Source organism: Plodia interpunctella, chromosome 20, assembly GCF_027563975.2.
Source record: "Plodia interpunctella isolate USDA-ARS_2022_Savannah chromosome 20, ilPloInte3.2, whole genome shotgun sequence".
In the NCBI taxonomy this organism is placed as follows: domain Eukaryota; kingdom Metazoa; phylum Arthropoda; class Insecta; order Lepidoptera; family Pyralidae; genus Plodia; species Plodia interpunctella.
The window spans coordinates 679,961-698,836 of record NC_071313.1 but is presented as its reverse complement, the minus strand read 5'-3'; the positions used below and the strand labels follow the sequence as shown (position 1 = coordinate 698,836).

At 35.0% G+C, this 18,876-nt stretch overlaps 3 protein-coding genes across 4 annotated transcripts; 1 reads left to right on the top strand and 2 right to left on the bottom strand.

The window, feature by feature from the left end:
• The first annotated feature begins 169 nt into the window (after positions 1-169).
• On the top strand, positions 170-9,438 carry LOC128678846 (uncharacterized). 2 transcript variants are annotated; one of them, XM_053760704.1, is made up of 13 exons: positions 170-372; positions 544-1,163; positions 1,376-1,476; positions 1,929-2,059; positions 3,136-3,271; positions 3,991-4,120; positions 4,938-5,098; positions 5,587-5,767; positions 6,235-6,493; positions 7,241-7,406; positions 7,584-7,669; positions 8,081-8,242; positions 9,009-9,438. In XM_053760704.1, the coding sequence occupies exons 1-13, from the start codon at positions 264-266 to the stop codon at positions 9,080-9,082; spliced, it is 2,316 nt and encodes a 771-aa protein (XP_053616679.1). In that variant the 5' UTR covers positions 170-263; the 3' UTR covers positions 9,083-9,438. The 2 variants fall into 2 exon arrangements, with proteins under 2 accessions (XP_053616679.1, XP_053616678.1); XM_053760703.1 differs by having other exon boundaries at positions 5,584-5,767.
• LOC128678849 (uncharacterized protein) lies at positions 9,431-12,387 on the bottom strand. The gene is made up of 4 exons (XM_053760706.2): positions 12,086-12,387; positions 11,547-11,725; positions 11,065-11,265; positions 9,431-10,345 (listed from the first exon to the last, which is right to left on the bottom strand). Exons 1-4 carry the CDS (start codon positions 12,273-12,275, stop codon positions 10,013-10,015), a joined length of 903 nt encoding a protein of 300 aa, XP_053616681.1. The 5' UTR covers positions 12,276-12,387; the 3' UTR covers positions 9,431-10,012.
• Positions 12,388-16,160: 3,773 nt separating this feature from the next.
• LOC128678848 (uncharacterized) lies at positions 16,161-17,902 on the bottom strand. Its single transcript, XM_053760705.1, has one exon. It carries the CDS (start codon positions 17,815-17,817, stop codon positions 16,276-16,278), a length of 1,542 nt encoding a protein of 513 aa, XP_053616680.1. The 5' UTR covers positions 17,818-17,902; the 3' UTR covers positions 16,161-16,275.
• Positions 17,903-18,876: the final 974 nt, after the last annotated feature.

The window sequence follows — 18,876 nt, the reverse complement described above, 5'->3', positions numbered from 1 at the left end:
CTAAACAAACATTGAAATGTCAAATTTGAGCGTCTTATTTTGTCTATGGTTTGTTTACCGTATTTTACCGATTCGCCTAGAATACCATTCCTATTTTATTTTAGTGACTAGCAACACAGAACCTTATCTTTACTTTATTTATGTTTATTTTATTTTTAACTATCACGGTGACGTCAGTCACTGTCATGATCTTAAGAAGGGCCGCCAAAATTAAATAATTTTCAATTTTCAGAATTGTAAATAGATATTTTATTCAATTCAAAATGTCTAAACGTTTCATATTTCTGCAGCAGCAAGGTGAACGCAAAAAAGCCAAACTCGATGTGACTATATCTGATCATAATTTTCCTTTGAGTCAAAATCCTGAACAAGGTACCTATGTTTACTTAATATTTATTCTTTAGCAGATTCGAAAGAGTTAGATATTTACCTTTTTATCACAACTCTATAATATCCCTTCTAAGATTATAGCACTTTTTGGGTAAATTTTCAGTTTGTTAACATTATAACCTCTTTTATGAAAACTTACTGTTTTCTCATCAGAATCTGACCATGACAACTGGGGGGACGATAATGACGATGAGATCCTTCTCTTGGCCAGTCAAGCCTGCGAACAAGCCTACAATAATGACATTAGTTCTTTACCGGACTATTCAATGTGTATGCAACCTCAGTCCACAAGCACACAAATCTATGATCCAGGGCCTAGCACATCCAACAATGGGTTCTCCTTTAAAAAACCCAGTTCTTCTATACCTGCCACCATATCTACCAATCTAAAGAACAAGTGTTCAATGATATCTATACCTGGAATGTCTGATAAAGTTATGACGAAAGTACCAGAGACTATCAACATTGCAAAATTTTTTAATGATAAGGTTTACAAAGGTCAGGACTCTGGTCACTTGTACAGACAATTACTTCAAATGCAAGAGGAGAATGCTAAATTGAAATCTGAAAATGGGAAGTTGTTAGAAAAGTGTGTTACAAAAGAAGGGGAAGCGTCGATACTTAGGACTCAATTGAAGACGTGTCAGGTGGCCGTCGATAATGCACGGTTGGAGAAAATCAAAGCCCAAGAAAAAGTGCAGATGGAGTGGACAGACAAACTCTCAATGGCTAATATTCAACTGCGCGATTTGAGGAACCAGTTAGATTTTAAGGTGGGAATCTACTTTGTCTCATTAATTGTATTCCAATTTGGAATACCCTTTGTATGGTGATGAAATAAATTGTAATCCTCAAAATTAAACACATTTTGCCTTTCACCAAAATGGACTTGTCTACTGTATTCTCATGCATTTTGCTGGGATTCAGATATTTTGATTTTTTTGTATGGATTTAAGACATTCGTATTACTTACCTTTTTTTTCAGAATTTAGAAATAATCAGTATAAAAGAGAAGTGCAAGAAATTAGAATCATCAAAAATAAGACTGACTCAAGTTACTGTTGGTAACAATGATATATCCTCAAGGTATAGTAACATTTCTGGAATTTAACATAATGGTCGGGAAGGGTTTTGTCTTCGCTTATAAATGCAACTGCTTTGAATAGAGTGCAATATCTTTAAGATTTTTTTAGGTTTTAAGTTCTAAAATACTCTTTTGCGTAGGTGGGGGAAATGTTGCCTCTTCACAGAAATGGGTGTATGCCCTAAAATGGATCTACTTCATAAAAACCCATCTAGGCCCCTTTATATCACAATACCTCTTAAGGCAAATGTAAAGAAAATTTAGTTTTTTCAATCACTTATATTATCCTTACATATTATAAAACAAAGTCCTCTACTGAATCTGTCTGTTTGTGATTAACTGAAAAACGACTGTATGGATTTTCATGCGGTGTTCACCAATAGAGTTATTCCTGAGGAAGGTTTAGGGGTATAACTTAGGCAAAACTAAAACGGTTAAAATTTAAAATTTTCAGTCATCGAAACAATAACAGTGTAATCCAAAATGACTTATTTACACACCAACGGAGAGTTACTACAACCAACGCAACACAGACCACTGTCCAAAAACAGCTGTTCCTGAAACTAAACAAGACTTGTATACCAGGTGGGTAAATTCAGGGTTATTGGTATCAAACGCAAAACCTCCTAAAGACTACTTGGGTACATCAAAACAAGCAACTTTTATTCTACGACTTCATGATTCCTTCATGATTCGTGGTATTTTTTTTTCATATGAAAATCTAATTTGCGATTCTACACATCTTAGCTCTTTGTAATAGCCAAGCAACACGAGACAGTACAGTAGCGTTATGTAGCTGAATCGAACAGAGTTAACGTTTTATAAAAAAGAAAAATATTTGTATTTTTTACGTTTAGACAAAGGTTGTAGAACAAAAGATGTTAGTCTCTATGTACCTTGTGCGCCTTTGGAAGGTTATGCGTTAGACACCAGTAACCCTGTATACAGAATGGTCGTAACTTAACAGTTACAGTCACAATCACTTTTCTTATATGAGCGTTTTTCCGGTTCCTTACCGGAGAACCGGAAAAGATGGTAGGAATGCTGAATGTTCTGCATTCCTACTATTTCATCTCCACTTCGCACGATCATCGGCGTTCCTAGTTATCGGACCAATCCAATAACATACAGTATCTATATCCGGTTACAGACAGACATGAAATGCAAACGCATACACGTCCACATTCAGTATCATTATTATTTTAATACACACCAATCCAAATAATGTCATGTATGATGGTTTTAATAGATCTGGGAATCGAACCCACGAACTCCAAATAGCGGACGGGCGTGTTGACTCCTGTCACCTTTAGAATTACACAAGCCCAACCTGATACAGACTGCAGTGCCATGGGCACGCGACTCGTACATCCCCCATGCTCCTTAAGATTTTTTTTTTTACGACCTCGGTGACGCAGTGGTGAAGTGCTTGCCTCTGAACCGAGAGGTCCCGGGTTCGATCCCCGGTCGGGTCATGATGGAAAATGATCTTTTTCTAATTGGCCAGGGTCTTGGATGTTTATCTATATATGTATTTGTTATAAAATATAGTATCGTTGAGTTAGTATCCCGTAACACAAGTCTCGAACTTTGGAGCTAGCTAGCTAGCGATCTGTGTGATTTGTCCATATATATTTATTTATACTTTCTACCATTCGCAGAGAGATCAGAGCTGCATGATCTTCTGCCGCTGGTGCTGGAGCCCACAGCGCAGCACCACAACATACTGGACTACAATGACAAACTGCAGAAACACACAGACTCACAAAAGTGCAGAGTCTACAGCACATTCCATAGGTAATTTAATTGTAATCACATTTGAAATTAAATGTACTAATAACTTTTGCCCATGGGATCAGTTATTTTTCCGGGATGAAAGGTAGGTAACCCTATACCCGTCTCCGTACTTCTAGCTAAATGTATGCAAAATTTCAAGATGATTGGTTGTGTAGATAATTTGTGTATAGATAATAGATAAATTTATATATATAAAGTGTAAAATTTATATATATTCGAACTCGGGCCATAAACTATATCTATTAAAAGTTTCATCAAAATCGGCCCAGCGGTGTAAGCCGTGAAAGCGTCATCGGCTCCCGACTATGGAACTCTTCCACGGTTTACTGCACGGATACGATTGTATTACTTATACATTAAATGTAACAAGATCTTTCTGATGACGATAAAAGATTGTGTTAACAATTTTTTTTGTTAGACAAATTTAAAAAACCTACGACTTTCAATATTCATTTCGCTACAACTTTTGAACAGCTGAACAGATTTTTATTGAAACATGGCTAAGAACACTCGGGCTAAAATTATTTATGACACAAAAAAAAAACCAAACGAAAATCGGTTCATCCGTTTGGGAGCTACGATGCCGCAATCAGATACACTGATACCCAGACAGACACGTTAAACTTATAACACGAGGGGTGTTATAAGTTTAACGTGTCTGTCTTTTTGCGTCGGGGGTTAAAAATTAAGTTTTTTTTTTTTTTAACTTATTATTTCAGACTCCCGTCCACGCCCAGCAGTGGGAAAGAAGTGGAGACGAATAAATTAATGTTGGCGAGTGTTCACGAAGACCTGACGATAATTGCTGCGGGGAGGCAATCCGGGGATTTAGTTGGTAGTTATTCTAATGTAAGTAGTTTTAGCTTCACTTAATTTTAACCAACTTCTGAAATATTGATTTTGTTAAAAAATCAATATTTCATTTCCGTTTCTAAGAACACTCTCGATTGAATTTTCTTTCTTATAAAAAAAAATTAGATCAAAATCGATTCCGACATTTGGCTGCTACGATGGCACAGACAGACACAGATTGTTACAAAAATTGGCACAGATTACAAGACCTTTAGCAACAGTAACACGAACTTTTATGTAAATTTAAATAATTCTTTTCCTTACATTTATATTATAAATTAAAGTCCTCTGCCGCGTTTGTCTGTCTGTTCGCGTTAAACTCAGAAACTGCTGCACTGATTCTTATGCGGTTTTCACCAATAGATAGCGTGATTCCGGATTCCTAATGGTCATCACGCCGGACTGCCACAATGGGCAATTCCGGGTTCAATCCCCGGTTGGTTAGGTCAACATGGAAAATTATATTTTTCAAAATATAACATGGCCTGCGTCTTGGATGTTATTTATATACTAGCTTCGCCCCGGGGCCTCGGTACCGTGGAAATTTCGGGATAAAAAGTACCCCATGTGTTATTCCAGGTTATATTCTACCCGTGTACCAAATATCATAACAATCTGTCCAGTAGATTTTGCATGAAAGGGTAACAAACATTCACACACGTATATCCTCACAAACCTTCGCATTTATAATATTAGTAAAATGTATATGTTATAAAACATAGTATCGTTGAGTTAGTATCCCATAACACAAGTCTCGAACTTGCTTTGGGGCTAGCACAATCTGTGTGATTTGTCCATATGTATTTATTTACAGGTGTTCAAAGCTATAAAATCAGTACTATTGGAAGTACAAAACGAATTGGAGACGGTGTCCAGGCGGTGGTCGACAGCCTTCCAGAAGGACATGGACGAGAGATATATAGATGCTACCGCTAGCTGTCGGCACGTCAACGAGCGGGAACTTCTCGCGGGAAGGTAAAATTAATAACTATGTGTTCACTTGTGTACTTTGTGTTATCTATTGAAAAACCGATCAAGTGCGAGTTGAACCTGCGTGAAGAGGGTTGTCAATGTCATAGTCTAACGTTTTTTTTCTTCGATTGATGGGATTCACATAGGTTTGCCTGTAAACTATTTGTTTGTTTGTTACCATCTACACGCTCTAGCTACTCAACCAATCATCTTGAAATTTTGCTTACTATAGTTTGAAGTATGGATAAGGACATAGGGTACCTTTCAGCCCGGAAAATTAACGCGGGCGAAGCCGCGGACAAAAGTTAGTGAATTATTTTTTGTATTTTGGGTCTCAGAAATTTAATCTCAGATCAATCAAATGTAGGGGTCATGATCAATTTTCGCCTTTTTTTCGCCTAAAATATTAAATTTGATTCCTTTTTACATGTTTCCTAATTGGCTGATACAATATACAAGATTTTACTATACAAAATTTATTGTTTCAGAAGTCTATACAAAGAGGAACAAGCCCTTTTAGCAAGACGAATGGTCGCGATTGCAGCGCGTCTACTACAGAATAACAAAACTAAAGATTTGTTTACTGGAATCGAATGTTCCGATACAATTGAAAATAGAAATTTTAAATTCTTGGAAGTTTTACAACGTATATGCGGTTTACTCGATAGCACTGTAAGTTGATTCGAGACATGGGGACTCCCGCCCTAAAATAGGTCTTAAAACTAGAACCTTTTCAAAACATTTTGTTTCATCAAAATCGGTCTAGCTAGACGGCATAATAGACGACAGCCTTTCACATATTATGTTTTACATTACAATCTCCAAAAGGAAAACAATTTTCAAAAAAAATTGTATACAGAACATAAAACACTAGCCTTTACCCGCGTTAGGTATATTCAACACAATAACTGTTAGGTATATTTCCGGGGTGAAAGGTACCCTATTTCCTTTTTATTCCAAACTACATGTGTGCAAAATTTCAATTAGATGAAAAGAGGTAACAAACAAACTTTCACATTTATAATATTAATTATAATTTGGATAGTATCATTGAGTTATACCATCCCGTAACACAAGACAAGTAACTTCGTAGCGAACTCAACCAATCAGTGTAATTTATCCATATATTCATTTTTCAGTCATGCGCAACCTTATACAGCGGACTTCTGCTATCAACAGCTAAGCTAATACAAGATATACACCACGATAGCATAGATGAACTAAAAATGGCCATCACAAAAAGTATAATATCTTCCCGAGCTATGCCGTTTGTCGCTTGCGAAGTGTTGAATATTTTGAAGAAGATGCCCGAGGAATTCCTGAGGAATTTTTGCCCTGGAAGTGGAACGGGGAATCTGAAGTTGGATTATGATCAGGGAGTCTTATTATTTAAGAAAGGTATGTATACTATATGGCTATATGGTATTAAAACTCCCAAACTACTTGTTTACGAAGACGCATTTGCCGCGGGCAAACGCTAGTATAAAACATTCTCCTATCAATTAGTATCAATAGTTATTAATTTCGAAGAGTAATTTTCTATCCAATTGTGTGGTTCCAATGAGAATGTTGTCACTGCACCTTCAGTCAACAGTTTTAAGAACCGTTGGATAAAATCTCCAAACTTCAAGACACACACGCATCAGCTTAATGAGCTGCTAGTGTGTTATAAAATAAATTAATAGTTGTTCAATTCCCGATCAATTTCAGAATGTTGTCATCTCATTTCGTATTTACAAAAAATTAGTTAAAAATAAAACTGGGCACCGTTAATCAAATAATTAACTTCATTAATCGCTAATCCGTTACTTAAAAACTTCGTTATATGTTAAAGTGTTTGTTACATTTCGAAAGATTTAACGTTAACACATGATAAAAATTGCATTTTTTATCATGTCGTCATGATAATGATATTGTTGGATGAAATGAAACGCAACCAACCAGTAGTAGTATCTGTTTATCTATGACTGAATGTCTATTGCCATCTGTCACTTTGTAGCGTTCGTTTTGCCGCCAATAAAATATCAAGTTGTCCGAAAATCACGAGTTTATTTTGTCACAAAACTACAATATTCCTACAGATATACACATAAGAACTGTTGAAGTTAACACGTTAATAACAAAAACAATATATGTACATTACAGACTCGTGCTATATTCAAGTGTTACTAAAACAGATCGAAGTCTCTCTCAAATGTATGGAGCGACAGAATACACAAGAAGCCGTCGCGGTGACCGGCAATCTTATCAACATATATAGCAATATTAATGTGGATTATACTGAGATGAATCCTGATCAGAGACAATCCAGGTATTTTATATTTAAAAACATTTTTTTTTAATTTAAGGCTGTACATTACTGTTTTTAATGACACATTTGTTGAATAACTCAATATGATTAAGAGTTCTATTCAAACCTACAGCTTTATTGTCGCGCTCCGCTTTCGATCACGCTTGTGTAATAATATACTGTTGAATCTTGTTTCAGATGCGACTGCCAATTAGTGCTAATACAAGTTATTGTGTACGGTCTAAGAATTTGTTCCGTTATGTTGGAGAATAATGAAATTACTGGTGAGTATTTGTTGTGTTTTGCAAACACAGTCAACCTTTTCTATAAAAACATGTGAAACGTAGTGGTTATGTAATTACCATAGAGGATATTAATTTAAGGGGGAAAGAGAGACATCTTGCGAGATATTTAAGCATAACAGTTTTGATGCGTGATTTAGCGCCATCTGTATTTTCGAGAAGAGAGATAACTATCTATGTGTGCGTGTGTGTGTGTGTGTGTGTGTACAGACGATGTACTACAAGCACGATGCTTTCTTTTAGCGTTTTCATCATCATCAGCCTTCTTCAGTGACCCCCTTATTAAAATAAAAAAATCTGATATTATTTATTTTACTGACAGACAGTAACGATTTATTTTTCCTTAATAACTAAAAATAAAATTATATATACATATATATATATTATTTTCAGAATCAAAAGATCGTATATTAGCGGTTTGTCGCAGCGGTATACACGTGTTGTACCGCTGCGTCGTCCGCGATGTGGAGTTCGGTTCCCAGCTCGGACACAACGAGGGACATCTGTTACACTTCTGTGAAATTATGAGAGGGTTCACACATAGCGAGCTATATTGTGAGTATTCGTGTTTTCATAATAGAAGTATTTCCTAATGTGATTTTTTTAAAATATCTAAGTAAAAAGATAATATTATTTTTCTCAGTACACGTCAAGAAGCGGTGGTGGTGTAAGCCTGTGGATCGAAAGGTTCCAGGCGCCACACGAGATCGTATAACAATCTGACTCGTGTATAATAGTTTTCATCGCCCACCACTTGCTTCCGGTGAAGGAAAACATCGTGAGGAAACCTGCACACTGGTTGATTATTATTAACTTGTGTGTGAAAAGGAGAAGGCAATAGCAAACCACTCGATTTATAATGCCAAGAGTGTTGTTGTTTGTGTTTCATTCCACGTAATGATCACGACCCTCAGCCATGAGGAATACGACTATGAAGAAGACACGCCAATGCCTCTTTTTTCATTTTTCATTCGCGGGTCTATTAGAAGAATTCTATTTAAATAAGAGTAATTTTTATGTTTTAAATTTAATCTTATCCGCACGCCTGGTCGATGTCTCTGGGGACCCAAGCCTGGTGACTATTTTGGCCTACGATTGAGTTTGGCCATACAAAGAGGAAAAGTCGCCAGCCTTCTGGGAACTTTACCGCACGACGATGGCTATTTATGATCAATTATTCATTTAAATTAATTTCATAGGTGTTTATAATTTAGTTTTCATTTTGGTTTCATTTAGATGTAGTTGTATACATAATTGTATATATTTTTTTTCAAATAAATTCTCAATACGGTGTATAAATAAATAGAATATTTAATTTCAGCAAACATGTTATCAGAAATATCGGCGCCCCAGCCGGAGCTCGCGGCCTTCCAACACTTCTCTATAGCCGACTGACTCTGACCCTCTACTTCAGAGAGAGACGGCATGTAAACATATATTACTTCGAATCTAGTGTTCGGCGTCCCATGATTTTGTAAATATGTGAATATTAATGAAATAAGCTTGTCTTCAAAATTAATATCGATTAAATGTATTTTTACATTGCAATATTAATTGAAAATGTTATATGGGCCATATTGTTATCGTGGCAACATTGGGAAATTGTTGCCATTATAGGTGTATTTCTGCTAAAATTGTATTTTACTTTTGTAATAAAACTACAATTTGAACTAGCCTGTATATATTTGGGAATTTAACTTTGTACTGTCTGTGATTAATTTTTGAAAATGAATAAAACCAATATTTTAATATAATATTACTTTTATTAAATTAACAATACTTACATCAAAACATAATTCTTTTTTTTTTTATAAAATCGGGAATGTCTAGAGGCTTTTCAAAAAGAAAATTTTGAGGTAACAAAATAATTCATTATTTAAATTTCAAAACCTGACTACCTACGATTTGGAAAACTAAAACACGATTCAAATTTTTAAATTAATAATTAATTACTTATCTAAAATAAAATCACTTTACAATTGGCTACTTTCCAACTAGTCAAATCTAGATTATTTTCGAATTAGTTTTTTTTTTTAATTAGACAGTGGTGTATTGTGACGTCACAGATTTTGAGTCAAAATGCATTCCTAATATACTTTAAGAACAAACAATTAGTAAATTACGTAATTAATAAAACTTAGCAAGTAACATTTAATTATTGTATTATGTATATTTACATATGTATTATATATGTATTTTTATATATGTATTTTTATATATGTATTTTTATATATGTATTTTTTTACCCATTCAAGTAGCCAATTAGATTGTGCCTATTTACTATGTAATAAAATAAATGCTAATGTTGACAATTACAGCCACGTATTATGCAGATATTGTTGTACTACTCACTTTCAAAGCCGTTGGCGCCACCGTACTAGAACTAGGTGTGTGGAAAAAGTACAGCATGAAACCTGTTGCCAACAGAAAGTGGATGCCAAGTATACACCCTATTAAAATTGGGAAGTACTTCGACTTTCTCAGGGCTGGCATGAGCCAGAAAATTAGAACGGCTCCGGAGACGAAAGCGGCAACCATGACGAACATCCACTGAAGCCAGGACACTTGGATTGTCCACAGGACAGCTACTGGAATGTAGATCGCTAGGGAGTACCCGTAGAGGCAGAATAGAGACATCATGGTTGGAGTTGGCGATTGCTGAAAGTGATTTTTTTTTCAATGATTATTTCCAAGATAGGAATCCTTCATTGGGAAGATTTCAAAGGGTATGCCAACCTTGACAAGATTTTTTACGTGGAACCCAAATTTATAAATCTGTGCTGGGAGTATTGTTAATTTTTTTTTTTTTTATCTTTTCTAAACATAAACAAGATATAAAGGGACCCAAATATATCTATATTTTAATATACTCTCTCATACCAAAATCAGAGTACAAACTAAACCTTTGAATATCTGGCTCAGATAGTTACTCCACGACATCCACAAAGAATGGTCCTATTTGAAAGAATGGTAACATGGAGATTGACATGATACATGGTTGCAATGTTATGTGGACAGGAAGCCAAGGAGATATGGATTGTTGTATTATTACTTTTGTTGAGTGTGAGTGACTTCTGGCAGTTCTGTTGGGCCTCTTGTCTGGGCTCTTTCTTTTCACTGAGTGACTTCACAAGAGTAAGTTTGTATATAATATGTTACAGGATGTAATATTTAAGCTGCACTATCGCAATAGTTCGCAGTAGTAGTAAGATGATGTAATAAATGAATGAGTAGTTGTTGGAATTTGCATTATCTATATCCAAAATTTATTTAGTCTTAGTATATTTAGTCCAATATAAGATAAAACCTTTCTTAAACACAAAGAAAACAAATTACTGAAGAAACTAAGAAATATTATACTAAATTAAAATTCTCACCTGATTCTCAATTTCATCCTGGCCAGCTGGAGGTATGGACCACTTCAGAGCGGTCCACAGAACGAGTGGCACCACCCACACATAGCATATGATAGCTGTGGCCGCGTACGAAACTAGGTGGAAGTCATAGCGCCAGTGTACAGCCTTGTTCGCATTTTGCAAGTAACCGGCTATATTGCCACTCACTGCAATTGTGAAAATCTGGAATCAAAAATATTAATAAACTTAATAACACAATTAACACCTTATTAATTGGAATATATAATTTGTAATGTGTAAATTTGATTTTTAAAAACAATAAATATGTCAAAAACAGCAATTGGTTATTTTTCAAATTATATATTTTGCAGTTTAAAACACCTAACACAGGTAGCTTATACATAAAAAAAGAGTCTCCTGCCATTTAGTAGTAAATAAGTGATCCAGTAAACTATTATTAAATTTTCTTATGAAAAAGTAATTATATATAAAAATTTACTTACCAAAGTCACCGATATCCATATTGGGCCATACAAATCAGGTTTTCCCTTGATTCTCTCATCAAAAAAATTGGCAGACACCTTCTGAGGCAGTACAGAAGATATTATCCTTTCCACCACTTCACTTGTCTGCACGTCAAAGTACTTTTGGTAGTACTCTATGGTCCAGAAATTGTGATTGCCTGTGAAGAGTGTGGATTGAATGAAGATGTATAAAAAATCCATTCATTATATAGTTACCATTTTAACGCATTGTTTCATCTCCCATTATAGGTAATAAACCTAGTACGATAGAATAATTAATACTCTTAATTTTACTATATTCCATATTTTATAAGTATATGGGACAAATGTTCACAAAATGGAAGGGCCATCACCCGCCTGGGGTTTGCGCTGGCGTCCCCAAACAGGGCACAATAACTGTCCAGACAAACAAGACCCTAACTATGAAACTTGTTTGTAAACATATACTGGTAACTGGTACCTATGCAAAGCTATACTTATTTTTTGTTCAGCCAAAAGTTTTGAAAATCTAGATATACCTTGTGGTTTAACGGGTTCTTCTTCTTCAATCTTTGGTTCTCCCGGCCCAAAATCGTAGTTAGGGTTGGACATAGCACTATTGTATTGATTGGTATGGACTGCTTCCACGTCGATCCTTGCACTTCGATCATTGTGCTCAGGAGAATAGTCTTGGAAATTTAAAAGTTGGCCCGTGTTCACGTTGGACATGATCACTCCTTTATTTACCAATTGTGGAAAAACTAAGAAATCAATTAAAATAAAGTTTAGTTTTCTCTATTGACTGACTCCTTTTTTATTTTCTTCTGACATATATAGGTACCTACTTTATTTTTTTTTTTTTTTCTTTTCTTCTTTGTGGCAATCAAACTTCTTCAATAGAGCTTATTTTTGCCAATGTCGAGTTACATTGTTATTGGACGATAGGATAGGACTTAGGCGGTGTTGAAGAATGAGGGCAATAAATACATATATTATCATATGTAATGTAAGGGTAAATAAATAGTTTTAAACATAAATATTATGGTAAGAAAGGAAAGAAGCAAGAGCTTTAATATATTTAAAATCTGTAAAGGAAAGGATAGTAAAGGAATCACAAGGAAGAGGAGCACGGAGTTCTATAAGGAACTGGTAAAGAGGCTTTGAGTCATATTTTGAACATCTGAACAGAAGATGATCAATATCACCTTCTTCAACTAAAGCGCAGTCACATATATCTTCACTAAGAACACCGATTCTTTGTAAATGAGTAGCAATACAACAATGACCAAATCTAAGTCTACATATGGTAGAAGAAACTCTTCTATCAAAAATCAGTTTTGAAAACCAAGGTTTTAGACAAAGTTCTGCATTAAGGCGTCGATAATGTCCTCCCTTTGACTGACTAGACCTCTCCCATGTAGAGTTCCATTCTTTCAAAAGATACTCTCGTGGAACTGCCAGGAGGTCTTGACAGTAGACAAAGTCATTTTCAGCATTTCCCTGTGATGCTGCTAAGGTTGCCAGGCCATCGACTAATTCATTACCTTGAATACCCGAATGACCAGGTATCCAAGCTAGAGTGACATGTAAATTTAAATTATGACAATGTTTTAAATGGCATTTGACCTCAAGGGCTAGAGGACAAGAAGATTGTTTTTTGAAGGGATTTGATAAAATTGCTTGAAGAAAACTAAGCGAGTCTGAACAAACATAAGAGTTTTTAATTTTGTTCAAAATAATATATCTAATACACTCAAGAATAGCCATGCCTTCTCCTATGAAGTTAGAGAATAAATTTGGATATTTAAAAAGTTGAAAATAGCCTGATGAATGTCTTAAAAAGGCAGCTCCTACACTATTATTACTAGGGTCTAAGCATTTAGAAGCATCTGTATAGAATACTTCAGGTTTAGAATCCAAATCTTTAAGATACGAGATAAATTTAGAGTTTGCTAATCTTGTTCCTTTAACAATGCCTAGGGACAAATTTACTTTTGGTTCAAAAATTAAAGTATCGTAATCGTATGAAAACACAGGATGACAATAGTATTTGTGAGTTGAGCACTGAAGGCCTTCAAATCTCCTGTAGCTAGATATCAAATGTGGTATGCTATTTTTACGCCAAAATACATTCCGATCATTAATGGTGTCACTGAGAGTACGTAATTTTGAATTTAACGGATGATTGGTATATTGTTGATTTTTAAAAATAAACCTATCGGAAAGATATTGTCTACGTAACGCCAAGGGAGGCTCGGAACATTCGACTTGTAGTGCATTTGTTGGTGTACTCTTCATTGCACCAGTTATTATCCTAAGACATTTATATTGTAATAAATCTAATTTATGAACTGCAGTTTTATTTTCAAGACAAAATGTTATAGAGCCAAAATCTAATAGGCTTCTTATTAAAGCATTATACATTAATTTAAGTATACTAGGATGTGATCCCCACCAAACTCCACTAACAGCTCTAATTATATTTATATTCTTTTCACATTTTGTGATCACATTGTTAATATGAGCGTTACCGTTCATAGCAGTGTCAAATAAGCGTCCAAGAAATTTAGCTTTATCAGACACCGGAATCATTTCATTATCAACTGAAACATTTATCAATGGAATTTTTCTTTTACGAGTAAATACAACTACTGTGCTTTTGGATTTGGATAACGAAAGATTATGCTCCGAGAGCCATATTGACAATTTATGTAATGTACTACTTAGATTTCCTGCTGCCTTTTGAATATCAGAGTGAGATGAATAAATTAAAACATCGTCTGCATACTGTAACACACAACATGATGCCAGATCTATATTCGAATGTAAGTCATAAGTATAAATATTATATAACAGGGGACTAAGTACAGACCCCTGTGGAACGCCTTTCCAAATAGTTCGTTTTTCATTTTCAAATCCAGGAACGTACACCGATATAGTTCTTTCTGAATATAAATTAAAGATAAAATTGACATACTTCAATGGCACTCCCAACGTTTGCATCTTCTCGCTTAATTTAATTAAGTCAACATTATCATACGCAGCATGAATATCTAAAAATGCAGCAACAACTGATTCTGATTTTGTAAAGGACGTTAGTATATCTGTGGTAAATAAAGCATGACTATCAGCAACACTTTTACCTTTTCTAAACCCAAACTGTGAAGGGGGAAATAGATTATTATGTTCTATGTACCATTCTAATCTCTGTTTAATTAAATATTCTGCCAATTTCGCCAAGACGGATGAAAGAGCAACAGGCCTAAACGATGTAGGATCATTAGAATCTTTGTGGGGTTTTAATATAGGTATAATAATTTGATGTTTCCACGAAGGAGGGATCGAGCCTGAGTCTACAAACGCATTGATTAAGTTTAGTAAATATGTAAGAGTAAGAGGTCTGGAATGAATTACAAAAGAGTAAGGAATGCCGTCACAACCTGGAGTTGAATCTGATAGTTTGTTTAAAACCAACTGAAACTCAACTAAAGAAAATGGAGAAGATAAAATATTACTAACATTTTCAGATAAACAGTACATATAGGGTAATTGATTAAAATTTGGAACAGTGCTGGGAGCAAGATTATTTAAAAACGGTTCAACCCAATCTACAGAATTTGAATTCTTAGCCTGAGCTACTGTAGATGCTCTAAACATTCTTATTTTCTTCCAAATTACAGACGACGGTACATCGGGAGAAAGATTTAAACAAAAGCGTTTCCATCCATCTCTTTTCTTTTTACGCAGAAGTCTTTTGGTGGCTGCTTCAGTATTTTTAAATAACAGATAGCTATTCAAGTTTAAATTATTTTTAATTGACTGTTCTGTTTCATTTCTTTTATTAATAGCCTCTGTACATTCTTTATCCCACCACGGGGGAGAGGGTATTTTATTACTGGCAACTTTCTTTTTTGGGATGTGTTTGTCTGCAGCTGTCAAGTATGCTGTGATAAGGTTATCATATGCTTTATTTATGTTTTCCAAATTCGTAGCACATAATGCGGGAAGTGGCTCGATATAATCGTCTACTGTACGGCTAAATGACTCCCAATCACAATTATTTAATCTATACTTAAAAAGAGAAGGTAATGGAGAAAAGGAACCTGTTTTACCAGAAGGAAGAGAAATAAGTATTGGGTAGTGATCACTGCTACCGGAAAGTGATAAACATTCCCAGCTTAGTAAAGAGGACAACTCGGGAGAGCTAAGGGTTATATCAACATGGCTTGGTGCTTGTCCTAGTACTGGACGACGAGTTGGAGAACCATCATTTAACACACATAAATTGTTGTCATGTATAATTTCCATCAAGCCATTTCCCATGTTATCATCATTAGGAGCACCCCATAAGGAGTGATGAGCATTAAAATCTCCTAAAACTACTATTGGCTTAGGCAGAGAATCAATGATTTTATCTAATATAGGAAGAGCAGATAAATCCTTTTCAGAAATATATATGGAAAGATAAGTTACTTCACCCACTCGAGCAGCAACTGCTTGAAGAGTTTTAGAATTAAAAGAAGGAATGGACAGTGAAAAGAAAGTATGATTATTACGAATTAAAAGAGCTGTGCCACCATATCCATCAGTTCTATCATGTCGAAGAATATTAAATCCTTGGATATGAAAATTGGACTTGGGTTTTAACCAAGTCTCAGAAATAGCTAAAAGAAATAAATTATATGAGTTAATCAAATTGATTATATCATGTTTTTTAGGTGTAATGCTTTTACAGTTCCACTGGAGGACTTGATCCATGTTTAAATATATTAAAAATTGATATTGAAATATTGTTTATTATTGTAACAGCAACGGATTCTGGAAGGTTAGAATTAGCAATAATGTTAACAAGTGTTGATAACAACTTATTAAGTTCCTCTGATGAGGGTAAAGGTGCTTTATTTGCTGGGAGAGCTGTACCTGTAGTTCTAGTTTCTTCAAAGGAGATGGAGCGTATCAAGGAATTATGTTCCTGCTTATCATAACCTGGAGAATGACTTGGTGCTTGTTTAGGTTTCTTAACAATAGTTTTCTTATAAGAATGGATATTGTTATTGTCAAGAACAGAATTTGAAGAGGGAGGATGTGAGGATTGCAAGGAAGTCGCTACATGAGAATAGGTATTCTTAAAGGGAAATAGCTTTGCTGCTTCCTGATAAGAAGTTGAGTTTTCAGACATATGTTTTTTGATATTTGTTTGCCTATTGAACTCAGGGCACAGCTTATTTGTTGCCATGTGAGGTTCAGAACAATTGACACAGACATATTCAGTCACCAGGCATGAGAGCCCACTGTGTTCCCCACTACATTTGCTGCATCTTGGTTTACTCCTACAGTTATTTCTAGTGTGACCAAAACGGCAGCAATTGAAGCACTGAATAGTTGGAAAAATATATTGTTCCACGGGGATGCTCGAAAAGAAGGAATACACTCTTGAGGGCAAGGCCTGTCCATCAAAGGTTAGGACCACTGACTGAGTAGGAGTCCATGAAACTGAGTCTGAGTTTACAGTCCTCCTACTCAATCTGCGGGACTTAACTATTGGTCCATACCCGTCCGGTATTTGTAAATTCATTTTAATATCCTCATGGGTCCATTCTACTGGGATTCCCTTAACCAAGCCCATCTTACAAATATTGAATGTTGGGATCGCAACCTTATAATCTAAATTTTTGGACATTACATTTAAGAAATTGTTGGCATCACTACATGTTTTAAAAGTAATTGAAATGCGGTTCCTCCCTATTCGTTTAATACCGTCCTGAAGTATATTTCCTAATCCGTTCTTCATCAAAAAGCTGCCAAACTTCAGGGGATGCAGTGTGGTACCTGACATGGGTTCTGATATCAGAGTTGCTTGTACCATATATGGACCAGGGTCAGTTTGCATATAAAATGTTCTATATGGAGATTCAGCTACTTTAGGTGCCCTTTGAGTCACTGAAGCAGGCTCGAGAGAAGATTCGACCTGCAAGGGGGGACCCGCGATATTTGGCGTTTTCTTATTTAAAATCAAATTTTCTGACACCAGAGCCTGCTGCAGTGGCCGCATTGACAATTGCTTATCTGTATGTTTGGTTTTGAAAGAATTAGATAATTTATTTTTCTTTTCTTTCTTTTTGTTTTTGATGTTAACAAACTCTGCAATATTTGAATGATCATATTCATCAACAAAAAACATAGGTTTGCTGAAGATGCTATTGGTAGTATCAGCAAAATCTCCTGAATCATCTTTCGGATCCGGAGGATCCGGGTCCGGCTCCAAATCCATAAGTAATAAAAAAGGCTTAAAACTTACTTACAAATTATCGGCAATGATATATACACTATACTACAATATATTATTTATAATATCTACACAGAAATATAGAGATATGAATTTTTGAAAACGATATCAAAATTTAAATCCGCCCTGTTTTCCCGCCAATCCCTACCTACTTTATTACATCCATCTGTAAAATTGACATTGACATATTTTTGTTGTGATACATGCATACATGGCTAAGGAATGTGCAGCACTATATCGTTGTTAAACAAAAGCATTGCCGCCTTTTGCTAAGTTGATGAAAAATTTTCCATATGTAAGCGTATGGAATTCCATCCATTGGCATCCATTCGTTTGTGAAAATATACAACAGTGTTGCATATTCGGGTGCCGAAATATTAGGAAACATCGTTTTCCAAAAGATAAAAATCTTCGAAAACTATGGGAAACCGCCACACACTGCAAAATTTTCGAGTCAGTAAATGGGCAAAAATATGCTCGGAACACTTCACACCTGACGTCTTACCTTACACCTCCGTCTTGAAAATATGGTCTTCATACATCTAAGGCTTTCAGTCAAAATCAAATTTATTAGTTTGTTATCACAGTTAACCAAATAATGCAGAACATTAATTAAAATGGTGTTATTATTTTCAGGACCAGTTAACCGTCCTTCAGTTTTCTCATGGTCTAAAATCGAAGTCTTCAAACAAAGTGTACTCAAAGGCGACAAAGAGCTGCTAAACGTGAAGCTAAAAATCAAATATGTGTCGTCGTATATGAAGTTAATCCTGTAAACGGTTTTTATGTTTATATTTTGGATTTGAATAGTTTTTGGGTGGAAGTGGTTGTTTGAAAAAGTGGTGGTTATTTTATTTTCTTCTTTTTTAAGCATTTAAATAAAAGTTTAAAAAAAAAAAAATTATCGATAATGAGATACCAACATTGCCATATTGGTCACCTATTATCTATATCTACATTAGCGTCAACTATTGGTATTCTATCGTATACAAATTTAAATATAGATAGATAAGTGGTTACTGAACCCCCAGTCGAAATCTTCCT